At 52.0% G+C, this 14,053-nt stretch overlaps 1 protein-coding gene across 3 annotated transcripts; it reads left to right on the forward strand.

Moving 5' to 3' along the window:
- The first annotated feature begins 75 nt into the window (after positions 1-75).
- TMEM259 (transmembrane protein 259) lies at positions 76-14,014 on the forward strand. 3 transcript variants are annotated; one of them, XR_005103909.1, is made up of 12 exons: positions 600-833; positions 3,121-3,387; positions 3,709-3,877; positions 6,052-6,162; positions 7,432-7,554; positions 7,908-8,008; positions 8,916-8,973; positions 9,270-9,353; positions 9,909-10,041; positions 10,427-10,526; positions 11,387-13,049; positions 13,407-14,014. XR_005103909.1 is itself a non-coding variant. In XM_037385412.1 (11 exons), the coding sequence occupies exons 1-11, from the start codon at positions 600-602 to the stop codon at positions 12,233-12,235; spliced, it is 2,229 nt and encodes a 742-aa protein (XP_037241309.1). In that variant the 5' UTR covers positions 76-599; the 3' UTR covers positions 12,236-13,100. The 3 variants fall into 3 exon arrangements, 2 of the variants coding, with proteins under 2 accessions (XP_037241309.1, XP_037241311.1); XM_037385412.1 differs by lacking the exon at positions 13,407-14,014 and having other exon boundaries at positions 76-833; positions 11,387-13,100; XM_037385414.1 differs by lacking the exon at positions 13,407-14,014 and having other exon boundaries at positions 76-833; positions 3,709-3,823; positions 11,387-13,100.
- Positions 14,015-14,053: the final 39 nt, after the last annotated feature.

Here is a 14,053-nt window from a genome sequence, read left to right on the forward strand (position 1 = left end):
CCGTCCCAGAGTTCCCCCGCGGCGCTCGCGCAGGCGCGCTGCCGCCGTCGTCCGTGCCGGCGGAGGAAGATGGCGGCGGGGCGCTGACGGGACGGGACTGGGCCGCTCCGCACGCACCGCGCCGCGCCGGGAGGGCCGAGGCTCCCGCTGCGCTCCGGGACGGGCCGCGCCGCCCCCGTGACGGACCCTCCATGGCCGCGGGGCCGGCCCAGCAGCCGCGTCCCCGCTGGGCCTGCTCGGGTCGCGCAACCCCCGGGCCCCGCCGAGGTAGCGGCCCGCTGAGCCCCGAGGCCTGGCCCGGGCCTCGCCGGGCCTGACCCGCTCTCCGCTCCGGAGGCGTCTGCGCGCAGGAGGCCGGGCCGGGCCCGGAGGGTCGCCCCTGAGGAGAGGGGGCCGGGGGTAGCGTCTGCCCGGTCCACCCGGCGCCCTGCACCGGGCAGCTCCCGCGGCTTCTCCCCGGCCTCTCGGCGGCAGCGCTCGACCTTCGTCCCCTCCGAAGCGGTCGCTCGGCCCCAAGCCCGCTGTGCGGCGGGGGATCGGTCCCTCCGGCCCAGGTCAGTGCTGCCAGCGCCCCTCGGCTCCCAGCCGCAGGCGTCAGGATGTCCGAGAACCAGCCGAACGCCAACAACCACCACCCGGCTAACAACAACGGGGGCGGTGGGGCTGCCGGGGGCAACAACCGGGGCGTCCGCAACCCCAACCTCAACCAGAACCCCTTGATCAATGTGCGCGATCGCCTCTTCCACGCGCTCTTCTTCAAGATGGCAGTGACCTACGCTCGCCTCTTCCCACCCTCTTTCCGCCGCGTCTTCGAGTTCTTCGTCCTCCTCAAGGTGAGGGGCAGCTTTAACGGGGGCTTTACGGGGAGGAGTGGGCATTCCTCATGCTGGCCTACAGTTAGGTGCAAAAGCATAAATTTCTTATAAACACAAACAAGCTGGGCTCTGCTAGAGGTCACTGCCCGTGTTTGGACCCCCCCCCCCCCCCCCCCATGCTGCCCACTGACTCCCGTGGGTCCCTCCCCTGGGAGAAAGACGTGAGCAGTTGTAACAGGCTGTGCCGGTCCCTGCACCACCACAGCCCTGGTGACAGATCCCAAAATAAAAAGGGAATCGCTGAGCCAGCTTGCTGGGCAGCCAGGCTGCTGGGGGGCAGGTGCAGGGAGTGGGGGGCAGGCACGGAAGATTTAAATTTCAGTTTCCGAGCGATCGCTCTTTTTGCCCGCATTGCATAGGCGAGGTGCTTGGTGGCTGAAGTTTTGTTGAGTCTTGTCTTTTTGAGAAGCGATGAATTTGTAAATTTTTTTTAGCGGTCAGCACCCCCAGCTGTGCCAGCGCAGTATCGCACCTCTGCCTCTGTCCCAGGGTGCAAACCCACCTGCTCCCTGGCTGATGTGGGCGCGGGGTTGGAGACCCCCGGAGGGGGCTGTCGCCGGGGTGAAGTGCCCGTGGGTTAAATCCTGCGCCGTGGCTCCCAGGGCACACACTGATGCTTCTCGCCAGCACCAGGATGTGAAAGTGGAGTAAGGGGAGGTGGGGAGGGGGCTTGCCAGGGGCCAACAGCAGGCTCCTGCTCTGGAGTTGTAGCGAACAGGTGCTTAAAGGAACTAACATTCAGGGCAAAATGTGTCGTACTGCCCATACACGTTTTCTGGCCTCCCAAGCAGTGTTCAGGGGTGGAACTTCTCTCTCTCCCTGTCCTGCCCCAGCACCTTGCATAGCTGGATTCAGGTGGGCAGGGAGGCTGGAATGGGGCTGGTGGTATTGACAAGGCTGTGGGGTGGAGTGAGCAGTCTGCCTGGTAGCGGTTCTAGCTGCTGTCTGCTTTTGATCCAGGCGTTGCTGAGGGAGTAAGCGTATTCACGTCTGGAAAGAGCAGCCTATTCCCGCCCACAGAGTTAAGAGTCAGCCAGGCTCCAGCCTGGTCTTGGCTCTGTGCGCAGGGTACTGGTAGGAGGTGAAGTTAGAGACCGTGGTCCTGGACACTGCTGTTCACGGAGTCCTGAAACCACTCGTGGTTCTGCCGGCTTCATCGTGGCTCCTCCTGTGATGAGGGAGGTGTTTCTGATTTACCTTCCCTAGCGTCTTCCTATGCAGCTCCTCTGCAGATGAGATGTTTACCAGTCTGTTTATTCATAGCAAATAGGTCAAGAAAGATATGTAGCAAGGACAGCTAGTTTAATTAGGAATGAGCATCTTAATGCAGCTGGAAAGCGAGTGTAAGAAACTCAGCTGTACCACTTACTGTACCAGTGTTTCTTGGACTTTTCAGCTGTGAACTTTGGGTAGCATTGTGCTAGATCTACTATCATCACTATAGGGAATAAATTTTTTTCGTCCACTTTATTTTGCTGTGGCTTTATAGCTGTTCCTTGGGTTGATCCAGGACAAGGGAGTGGTGATGCTCCGCGAGCCCAGCCTCAGCAGGTCAGTGCAACCTCCGGCTGTGGCAGAGTCCTTACCTCGCAGCGACGAGTGGTGGATCTGAACGCAGAGCTGGCAGTTCTGCTGTGGGTTTGGGTTGTCCTGCTCTGATGGTGGGTTGTCTTTTGTTAAGGTTTGCTTTATTCTGCCTTTGTAAAGTTGAGTCTTCTCCAGGCTTCAACAGGAAACACTGTGCTGAGGAGGGAATAGTTGAACACCACGGGTGGATTTCTGTTTCTTTCAGTATGCCTTGGAGCCTCATCGCACATTGGTGCTGTGTTTGGTCAGTTTGCCTGTGGTGCAGTCATTTTGGGGATAGTGTTGGTTTGCAGGGCCTTGCATGGTGCTGGGGCCTGAGCATGTGGCTTGTGATTTCAGCAAGACACGTGTGCTGCACAGGTATCGGTGCCAGCTCTGGTCTCCTGAACAGGAGGAGATTGTTCTTGTGGCTGGTTTTGGTGTGTTCTCCTGCTGATACAGTTGTACTGAAATTGCCTGTTTCTGGGCTGCTTTATTGTTGATGCAGAGACCGCCGGGGCTGGAAAGCATAAAAGCTCTTGTCCACCTGTGAATCCGTTTTTCCACATTAATCCAGTGTCTTTATGGGCAGAGAAAAGGTGGTTAAAACTGGGGAGCCTGTAAACAGGCCAAGGGTGTTTGGGCTGATGGTCTCTGCTTTGTTTCATGCTGTGTGTAGGCTCTCTTTGTGCTGTTCATCCTGGCTTACATTCACATCGCCTTCTCCCGCTCGCCCATTAACTGCTTGGAGCACGTGCGAGATAAATGGCCACGCGATGGCATCTTGCGTGTGGAAATACAGCGCAACTCAAGCCGAGCCCCGATCTTCCTGCAATTCTGTGGTGTCGAGAAGTTCCCGGGAATGGTAATTGAATCCACAGCTGAGGAAGAGGAGGAAGAAGAGGAGGAAATGACCGTGGATATGTTTGAAAACAGCTCTATCAAGGTAAAGACGCGTTCCCTGCGTATGCAGGAGATGGGAACCCGATTGTTGGTTTGGGGAGAGATGGTTTGTTAGTGCAGTCATCTTAAGTGTGCCACAGTCCCACTGATCCCTCAGTCATCTGGAAATAGTGTGTTCCTTAGTTTTTCCTAAATCTCCACGTTAGCCTCTGATGGTTTAAGACAGAATGTAAAGCTTGAGAAAGTGGCCTCTTTTGTCCTCCTCCTGGTGGCAGAGGCCTTTGCTGGGGGCACAGAGGGAGCACAGAAGATGGGAGCTGAAGTGACTGCTAACGTGACTTTCTCTGCTGCGCTTTTCCCACAGTTTGAGCTGGATATCGAGCCCAAGGTGTTCCTCAAGCCATCCCGAGTGAGCAGCACTGAGGCACTGCCCCACAATGAAAGCCAGGAGTTCTCGTTTAGTGAAGCAGCCACTAAAGGTATGCAGCCTCTGAGGGAGACTGTGTCCGAGTTTGAGATGCTAGCCAGAGCAGGTAAAGACAACTTACACTGCTATCTGTGCTCTCTCCTTCCCCTGCCCCGTGCATCTTCCCTGCACGTCTTGTTCCTTCTGGCTTCTCTGGGCACGTGCATAGTAACCTTAAATGTCTTCCCTGATGCATTCACCTGTGGTTAACCTTGTCAATACTAACAGTAGATCCACAACAAGATCTTTCCTTCGGCTGAAGGGGGGCTGGGAGTCGGGGGTCATCTGGGCTATAAAATTTGCTGAAGCCTCTCGGTCTGGTATCGTGTTTCTGCAGCAGTTGGTGCCAGATACCTCAGATGAATGTGAACTTCCCTCTTCTGAGCAGTTTGCTGTTCTCTTGAGACTTGCAGGGATCTGACTGACAGCACACATTCCTCCTCGTATTAACAGGGTTTGGGCTGTATTTTGAGTCCCTGAGTCAACACCAGTACTTGAAACAGCTAATTAATCCTGAAAGCCACTGAGCAAGTTTCAGTGGATTGCGAGATACAGCATTGCTGTTCTGCACCGTTCAGGATATCCTGCTCTATTCCTCCCCTTGTTCCAGCATGACTTAAGCTGCTGATGTCTCATAAACTCTAGAGGGAGATTTAGTGGCTTTGTGTTATTTAAAATGGAAATCCACTGTTGGAAAACTTCTTTTTCTAGTGGTTAGGGAGGAAATCAATTAAAAAATACTTACGTTAAAATAAGAGACATGGCAATTGGATTCTGGTATCATTTACCTTTTTCACCTACACTTTCATCCCTGGAAAGACTGGAATTCTTTGCTGTTCAGAAGTACTGGATGTTGTGGCTGTGGAGGATTGTGAGACTGGACATTGCAGTGGCACTGTTCCCTTGCGCTTGCAGTGGTTTTGCTTGATGCTGGTTCAGAACTCATTAGTCCTGAATTTAAGATCATTAAGTCATGTAAGACTAGAAAGCCCTAAATATTTTTGATGCAATACCTTTATTAATAGTTGCCTAAGTTCTGTAAGAGTCATGTACAGTGCTGTGTACGCTGATGGGCTGTGCCTTGATTTGCTGAATGCCCAGCTGGAAATGATCCAGCAATGTGGTGAGAGAGACGCTTGTGCTGCTTTCCAACATAGTTTAAAAATTCGTCTTTTCAAACAGGTCCCAGATCCCCAAATACACGTTTTTACTTTTTTTTTTTTCCAGGTTTCTTGTGCTATAAGTACACCAAATTTGATGTTTAGAATATTTTACCATGGAAAAATACTTTATGATGCAAAGGAAGTAATTCTTTTGTTGATATTTAAACACTTTGTTTCCATTTGAGCTTAAAACTGTTCTATAATGGAAACAAGAGATGAAACAAACACACCAGCCTGTGTTTGTGGCCAGGGAGTGGGATCAGAGGTGGGGCAGTAAAGCAGGCATTTCTGTCAGTGATGTGTAGCTGTAAGTCAGAAGAGGCAGGTGCATTTCTTTTAAGTTATTGTATCCTTTTAAATTTTTTGGTGTGTCGTTGTAAGACCCCTGACAGCTGCCTCCCCTCACTTCTTGCAAGATATGCTGTGACAGTTTAAAAGATCACGGATTAAATTGCTTGCCTTCGACTTAGCAGGAGGTTTTGTCCTTTCAGAGGTGATGTAGCAAAAAGCATCTATTTTGAACCTTTCTTTATTAAAAAAAAAAAAAAAAAAATCAAGGACACTTCAGGGGCCACCATATTTTTTGTTTTAAAGCCATAATTGCTCCTGCCTTTACTTTTGAGATTTGTAATTGGAGCAGTGACCTCTGTCTCCTGAGTGCTGCTGCCCTATGGAGTGTTTACTTGCTGTTCAGCCTGTATAAAGTATATTTTCCCACTGTTTCCTAAACAACGTAGAAAGCAGAAAGGGAACAGAGTGAAAACAAGTGGTCTGTGGCTTGCCAGGCAGAGATGTGGGCAGATTTGGACAGTGTTTGACAGAGCTTGGAACTGCTGCCCTGAAGCTTTCCCAGAAGTTTCGCATTAAGGGCTGATGTCAAGGGAATGGGCTGCAATTTCAAAGAATTTGTATTGATTTGTTTTTAATTGGTTGAAGGAAGCCTGGAGCCCGTGTCTGCAACTGATTCTCTTTTCAAGAATGTGGTGGGAGGGCAGAAGGGAATCCAGAGGTGCTGTTTCTTCTTGGTAATTGTTTGCAAACCCTGCTGTTGAGTCTCCCTTCCCACCCTCTCTTCCAGTGTGGCCACAGGAGGAGTACATTGTGGAATACTCGTTGGAGTACGGGTTTTTGCGCCTGTCCCAGAGCACTCGGCAACGCCTCAGCATTCCGGTCATGGTGGTGACTTTGGGTAAGTGAGGGAGCCAGCCCACGCTGGTGCAGGGGTGGGTAGGCGCTCTGCAGAGATACCTACGCGCTGTTTCCTCTTTAGTCTTGTGGAGACTATTTATAACAGTTGATGGCGCTCATTTTCCACGTAGGAGAGCTGCTTTATGGAGTCTTTATTGCTTTAGTAGGTCATACCTTTCTAAGAGGAATAGGTTGAAATGGTGTCCAGTGCAGTTTTCTCATTGAGGAAGGAAGAGCTTCAAGGTACTGAGGTCTAGGCTCAGTGTGGAGCAGCAGCAGTGCAGTGTTAGCACCCGGTGGCGAGAGCAGCTGTGCATGTGTTGGGGACAAGGCTGAGCAGATCTCTTTAGCACCAGCAGACCATTTTTGTGGAACAGCGTTCTCCTGGCGTTTCCTCCATTAAAAACTGTCCAAGACAGGAATAAATACGATCGCAAACCTTCTCATGCCTGTGAACTTAATTGATCTGTAATGAGCTGTTAGTGCAGCAATCAGACTAAATTTTATTACTTACTCCTAATCAAACTGGAGTACAGCTGGACTGGAGCCATTAAGCAGATATCCTGTACAGGGAATGGGCAGTTCCCATATTAAATGGAAACCCAGCTGACCTGGGTTGTCCAATTCAACTGGACAAATTCCTTCGTAAGTATCTTAGTAATTTACTGAAAAATTATCTGTGCTCATGCCTCCTGTTTTGTTTAGATTTGGGTTATTTTTACAAGCTGATCAGTGTTTTTACAGCAGAACACAGGACCAGCTTCATGAGATGGAACCAAACAGCCTTCATTAATGGCCAGAGCGATGGGGAGGCGTTCGCGTGCCCTCCGCTGCAGAAGGGTGGGTGGGATGGGAAGGGTGGGCCCTGGCAGTGCCGTGCTGAGGCCAGCTGACATCTGAAAAGTCTTGGCCTGGTCTTCTGAGTCTTACCAGAACTTGTTTCTCTGGGCCATTAGTTGGGGTGAGCCTAGGGAAGGTAGTCCAAGCCTAGAAGTTAAATGCCCTTTATGTCTGTGCCAACAGGGAGTATGACAGCCCTGATGTAATTCTTAAGGCCCAATTGACGTTAGCATTTTGACAGCATGGCTAGATTTGTCAGGGTGTGACGTTTTCCCTCCCAGTCCTGCCCAATTTAGTTATCCAGCCAAAGGTCCAACTGCAGACGCAGGTCTGCTGGCAGATTTGTCCTTCTGAGTGATGAGAAGACTCTTTGCTTGCCTTGCCGCCTCTGTGGTTGATCTGACTGGGTTGGGTGGTTTTTTCTCTCTAGATCCTACCAGGGATCAGTGCTTTGGGGACAGGTTCAGTCGCCTATTGCTGGATGAGTTCCTGGGTTATGATGACATCCTGATGTCAAGTGTCAAAGCTTTAGCTGAAAATGAAGAAAACAAAGGTAAGGCTTGGAGGAATCGCTTTCTGCAGCTATGCAGAGCAGTTAATGTTTTTTCTATAGATGCATGAATATCATCTTCTGACTGTTGATTAATCTAATGCAGGGAACAGTTCCATGTGTTACGTAGAGATGTTATTGTCAAGGACAAAATGAAACAAGCAGGAGGGGAGAGGTGTCTGCAAACGTGATTTTCTCCTGCCTTATTGCACTGTATAATAATACGAGTGCTGCTGTGAGGAGGTGTTGCCATAGATTTGCTTTAAATCCTATTTCTTTAGAAGGCACTGAAAGTTTTATTCTTAGTTTGTGGTTTAATTGCACTGAACTTGTGTGTGTTTGCTTTTTTCTTCCAGGTTTCCTTCGGAATGTGGTGTCTGGGGAGCACTATCGCTTTGTCAGCATGTGGATGGCTAGGACTTCGTATCTGGCAGCCTTTGTCATCATGGTCATATTTGTAAGTCGATAGGAGCTGGGCATTGCCTGGACTCTGGGCCCGGTGCTGGTCAGCATATGTTTGATGTAACAGCACAGGCCTGAGCTCTCATCTGCTTTTAAAGCTAAACTGATGGAGTACAAGGTTCTCCTGGTTTCTGTGGTGGGTTCTTAAGGTCCTAACAGTGAAACAGAGGAGGTGAAATAGAATGAAGTAATGGTTTTGTGGCCAAAAAGGAGATTCATGTTAGAGAGTCTGTAAGTGTAGTTAAAACACTCAGGCTGACAAGGCACAGGGTGCAGAAGTTTGTCCTCTGAGACTTATAAGAATGGGCCTAATTTGCCAGGAGTGATCAAGATAGATCTGAGTCTCCTGTGATTGTGCGATGAGGTGATTACAGATAAGTATTAGACAAGATCCCAAGTGATAACTAAGTCTGTGTTCATAGTCTTGGGTGGCTGTCCCCTTTTGTGTGTGACCGGCCACTGATGCAGCTCCTTCTACAACAGTATTGTGGCCAGTGAGAAAGGAGGACGAGGGTGCTGGGTGCCCATTGCCAGAGGCATCGGGAGTTGCTGGCAGGAGCACAGATGTAGGGCGGGAGGGAAGAAACCCTAGTTCCAGCGCTGCTGCTGCTGTTTGGTTTGGCCCCTGCTCAAATACTCAGGATCAGTCTCTTTACAAACAAATCACTCGCTGTCTATTTCACTGCAGTAATACAAAGATTAATTGCTGTTTGTGAAGTCCTAATTGCTCTTTGGGAAGTCGGTCTGCATAGCTCAAACTGACGAACATGGGATGTGCACAGCATGCTGTGCAGCACTGCAAGTCCAAACGCGCCTCTTCAGGCCTCTGCTGGAGTGTGATTCTGCAAGTGACTCCCTGGACCTTTGTGGCTCTAACACTGGCTGCTGTTCTCATATTTCAGACCCTGTCTGTTTCGATGCTGTTGCGCTACTCGCACCATCAGATCTTTGTCTTCATTGGTAAGGATTTTCTAGGGGATTTAGGGTGTACTGACACTGCCTGCTCCAGCACAGTGTATCATGCGTATACTCTTGCCTGTCATCATTTAGAAGGGTCCTGCATGTGGCTGCACAGGGTATAAATCCCCCTATACCCCCGTCACGGTGCTTGTGAGGACTGTTCTGTCTCTTGACAAGTATCAGGGATGGTGGGTTTGACTGCGTGTTGCAGTGCTCTGTCTGGGGAGTAACGGAGGGGTGGAGCGTTCTGTGGCCCCGCATCCATTTTGTGTTATAGTACGTTTTCCTTCTTGCAGTTGACCTGTTGCAGATGCTGGAAATGAACATGACAATTGCCTTCCCTGCAGCTCCCCTCCTCACTGTCATTCTGGCTCTAGTAGGTAAGGACGTTAGCTCACTGCTTGTGTATGTGCAGCAAGTCCCACTGGAATCCGTAGAAAGTGCAATTCCCTGTTCTGACGTGGCCATGGCAGGTGGTTAGCGTGTCTGCTCATCACAGGGTGGAAAGCTCTGGAATGTGATGGCACAGTGAGCTACATTGTCTTTCTGGGTCCCCTGGAAAAGCAGTTCAGTTGGAAATCACATAAACTGAAGCTTTGTCTGTCACTAGTTCATTTCAGATACGCTCTTCCTGTGACCACATTGCATTAGCACAATTTGAATTTAAAAAATGAGCAACAAAACCCTGAAATCTTTGCTCTCCAGAGCCAGCTGATCTGGCCTGTGCAGTGACTGCCATCAGCAGTGCGACATGTTTGGCCTTAGCTGCTGCTTTAAACAGAGCTAATTTATCCTGCTGTGGTCTTTGCTGCACGTCATATAGCCCTGGCTCTGAAATGACAGAGGATCCTTCATGTGCCCCTTGGGGAAGCCCTTTGCTGACGGTAGTCTGCGCCCTGCAGCGTGCTGATGTTCCCTCCCGCCCTGTCCTGTAGGTATGGAGGCCATTATGTCCGAGTTCTTCAATGACACCACAACTGCATTTTACATCATCCTCATCGTGTGGCTGGCTGACCAGTACGACGCTATCTGTTGCCACACCAATACGAGCAAGAGGCATTGGCTCAGGTAAGAGCTGGTGGGAGCTCCTGGCTGCACGCCCTCTTCTCCAGTGGGGAGGAAGCTGCTCCAGACCCTCCCAGCCAGGAGGCTGTCCACTCCTGAGAGCTGCTGTGTGTCTCCTTGAGAGCTGCCTGACATCTTGTAGGGTCCAAAGTGCAATTGCTTCCACTTTGGGTTTGTGCCTGGATTTCAAGAATCATCTCAATCCTTTCCCTGCCCTTTATTTTGCCCTGGTGAAGACCTGTTCACAGCGAGACAGTTCTCATGACCTGTTAGTGGGAGCCGGCACCACCCTGTGCAAAGTGTCCCGGCTCAGAACAGAGGAGTAGAAAGAAACTCCCGTTTGTCCTGTCCATTGCCGTATCCTGATGTTTATTGCCTTTCTGCCCAGGTTCTTCTATCTGTACCACTTTGCCTTCTATGCTTACCACTATCGATTCAACGGGCAGTACAGCAGCCTGGCTCTCGTCACCTCGTGGCTCTTCATCCAGGTGAGTAGCTGCCACTTCTGCTGCGTGTTAGTGCAGCCAGCTGTGTGGAGGCCAGTGCCATCGTGTGAATTCAGTCCTGGTCACTCCACATGCTTCGGAGGGGTCTGGCTGCCTGCAGTTTAAACTGCTACATTGCAGATAGCTCACACTGGCTGTGCTGTTAAAAAGTGAAGGGAATCTGCTGCAGTTTGGGCTCTGATCAAACTTCTTGACAAGCTGAGTTTGAGTAGCGATTTTAGTTACAAAGAGATGGAAATAATCCCTGGTTTGGAAATGGAACGGCAGAAGGATGCTGTTGAACAAGAGGGGGTTTTGGTCACTGGCTCACATCCAGCCACGCGGCTGCCAGTAGGCTCATGTCACCTGGGTTTTGGAAGGTGTTAGGGAAGGATTCCTATCCTGTCTTTCTAGAAGAAATCCTGCCGAGGATCTCCTTGCAGAGGCTGAGGAGTTGGGCAGGTCTGTGCAGTGAAAGATGCTGGCAAAACCAGCTCCAAATTGATGTCTCCAGTGTGGTTCAAGCAAACCTGGGTGTCTCTGGCTTTTGCCCTGCCCCCTCTCTCTGCTGCAGGACGGAGACAGGGAACTGAGGATGGGCCAGAGAAATGTCTTTACCCTTCTTGTTCTGAGCCCTTAAAAGGGAAGGGGGGTTGTACCCCGTTGCCTGTGTTCAGAGAGAAACTATAAAAGCAGCTTGCAGGGGTCATAGTGGAAGCAATAAAACTTCAGACAACCTCTTGGCTGTCAGAGCAGCCGAATTCTCCAGTCTTTATGGCAAGAAGAAAGCGTAGTTTTCTAAGGTACATCTAGGCTCACAGCCCAGGCCCACTGAGTGACTCCTTTCCCTTTGCCTTCTCTAGCACTCAATGATTTACTTCTTCCACCACTATGAGCTACCAGCCATTCTCCAGCAGATCAGGATCCAGGAGATGCTGTTGCAGAACCAGCAGGTAGGCCAGGGGACTCAGACGACGCTCCAGGACAACCTCAACAACAACACTACAGCTGCCCCCGTTGACGTGGGGGGCCACCGGCCCCACCTGGCCGCCGGCCCCTCTGGGGAGAGCAGCAGCCCGGCTGCCCTGACTCCCAGCGAGGCCTCCAGCGTCATCGCCGCTGCCACCGCGGCTTCTGTTGGGAGTGATCTGAACTGGGTAGCCGAGACAGCTGCCATCGTTACAGAAGCCTCGTTTCTCTCTGACCTGAGCACTACCCTCCTGGAGCCAAACGTGGTGCACGAAGCTGTGGCCAACGGGAACCCACAGGACGCCGCTGCTGCCTCCAGTTTGGTTGCCCGCATCAGAGTCAGCAGCGACCACCCGGAGACAGCCATGGGTTCCATCACCATTGAAGTCACTTCAACATCTGTGGTGGCTGCAGCAGATGTTCCCCCAGCTGCAGAGGCGCCACCAGCTGCGCCTCTCGTCCCGCTGCAGGAGGAGGGGGCTTCAGTCCCCAGCCCTCCCCTCCCTGCACAGACTGAGGCTGTCGAGGGCTCAGACAGCCAAGCAAAACCTAGTGGCAAGAACTGCGTTGCGAACAGCAGTGTGGTAGAGACCCCTCCGGCCTTGGTGGAGGACACTGATCAGGACAGACGTTTGGGGCGTGCTCTTGGGGACTGGGGAGAAAGCAGCCCTTGCCCAGCACCAGCGGATAGCACACCTAGCTCCAAACCTTGCTCGGAGCCAGACTCGAGGAGCCTGTCTTGAGTCCCTGTTACTGTAATTCTGGACTGCCAGGAAGGCATTTGGATTTTGTTTGTTACTATTTCTCACTTCACCATCATCCTTAACCCATGAATTCCTCTTAGCAGAGGCAGAGCAGCTGGGACAGAGAAAAGGTGCTGCAGTGGACTCCCCTGGGAACAGCACGTGAGAGCCTGATGTGCGTGGGACTGCCGGGAGGGAGGGACGAGGCCTGCGAGGCTCAGGGCCCTCGTCCCGAGGCTGTGGGCAAGCAGGCTGCCTGCTCGAGCCCTGCAGTCACTCCCCTGCCCCAGCTTTTCCTTGCCCCTGGCTGCCCCAGCTTTGCCCCCTGCAGTGGCATTTGCCATCCAGATGCTGATAGCAAGTAAGAGCTGATGTGGGACAGCCCACACGTGTGTGGCAGCTTTCTGGTTAGAATAGCAGCTGCATGTGGACGGAGAGTTTTCTGACACCTGCAGGAGAGCTGCAAAAACCAGAGGAGAAACCTGGTGAACTTTTCCTTCTCCTTAAGGGGAAGAGGAGCTTAAGGCCTTCCCCAGACACTAGATGTGCTCATGCCAGGGCAAAGCTGGGCGATAACCAAAGTAGAAGCTGCAATTCAGCCCCATTTTTTTCTGTCCTTGAACTTCCCTCGGTCAGCGGGTTTGGGGGGTAGAAGCTGCTGTGTCCAGGTTGGAGCCTCCATCCCCAGAGAGATGCATTTGGCTGGACTGGGAAGCAGCAGCGTTGATTCCCATGCTGATCAGCCCTGGAGAAGTGCTGTCCCTTCTGCCACTGGTGACCTCTGCGAGGGCGTTCAGAATTTGGCCTCTCTTAGGTGTGTGTGGCCAGCATAAAATAGGAGCTCCAGGCACAGGCAGATGGTCTCAAGTAATTCCTGCTGGGAGCTGATCTGTAGTGTCAGTGTCTGTGGATACGTTTGGGATGAGGAGGACAGCAGCTCCATCTCTGTATGACTCTGCTTTTTGGCACCTGCTGCTGTGGGTGATGTAGTTTTGCTTTTCAGTGCCTTGTCCCTTAAATGGGACACGTTTGGGTTTAAGATCAGCCCCATCCCAGAGGAGAGAGATCAGCTTTTCACTGGCTGAACTGTTGCATGAGATGGTTTAGCAAAGAACCAAAACACTAAAGCCAAGACATTTCAGCTAATTTTTCCTCCTTTCCCTGGCAGCAGAGGTGAAGCTGGCTGTGCCTGACCCCTCTGCCGTGCTGCTGGGGGACTGGGACGGGCACCGGCTGCCCCCGAGGACGGGCTGGACCCACATGATGTGGCTGAAGGAGGCGTTGTGCTGGCAGGTAGAGCGGAGGCAGGAGTGCGTCCCGGCTGTAGGGTGGAGAGGAGAGAGGAGCTTGGGGAGTGACGTGGAAAAGCGCAGTGCTGGCAGGTGGCTCTGCTCTTTGTGGGGGGCTGTGGAAGTGTCCCCGAGTTCAACGTCGTCTCTCCACAGCTGAGCAGCGTCTGTGGAGTCCGTCTCCCTTGGAGGTGCATTTTGGTGTCTTCCACCAGGAAAGAGTTTCCACATCAGCACTGGGGGATCTCAGAGCCCCCCGCTTCACCGTCTCTGCATTTCCCACCCAGGGGCCCCCCTTACTATTTTTTTTTTTTTTCTTTTTGTCTCAAGAAGCCCTGGGTGTTCTCTGGGGAGTGGGGGAGCCTGCTCATGCCCCGCATGCCAGATCCTTCTGCAGCCAGCCTCCCTGGGAAGGGGCCGTGGCGCCTGGCTCCCTGCTCCGGCAGGAGCGTGCCAGAGAGCATGGAATAATCGTAGGCTTTTAAGAGGAGTGGGTGGGTGGGAGGGGAAGGGGGGAGAGGGCGGGAAA

This window comes from Falco rusticolus, chromosome 4, assembly GCF_015220075.1.
Source record: "Falco rusticolus isolate bFalRus1 chromosome 4, bFalRus1.pri, whole genome shotgun sequence".
NCBI lineage: Eukaryota > Metazoa > Chordata > Aves > Falconiformes > Falconidae > Falco > Falco rusticolus.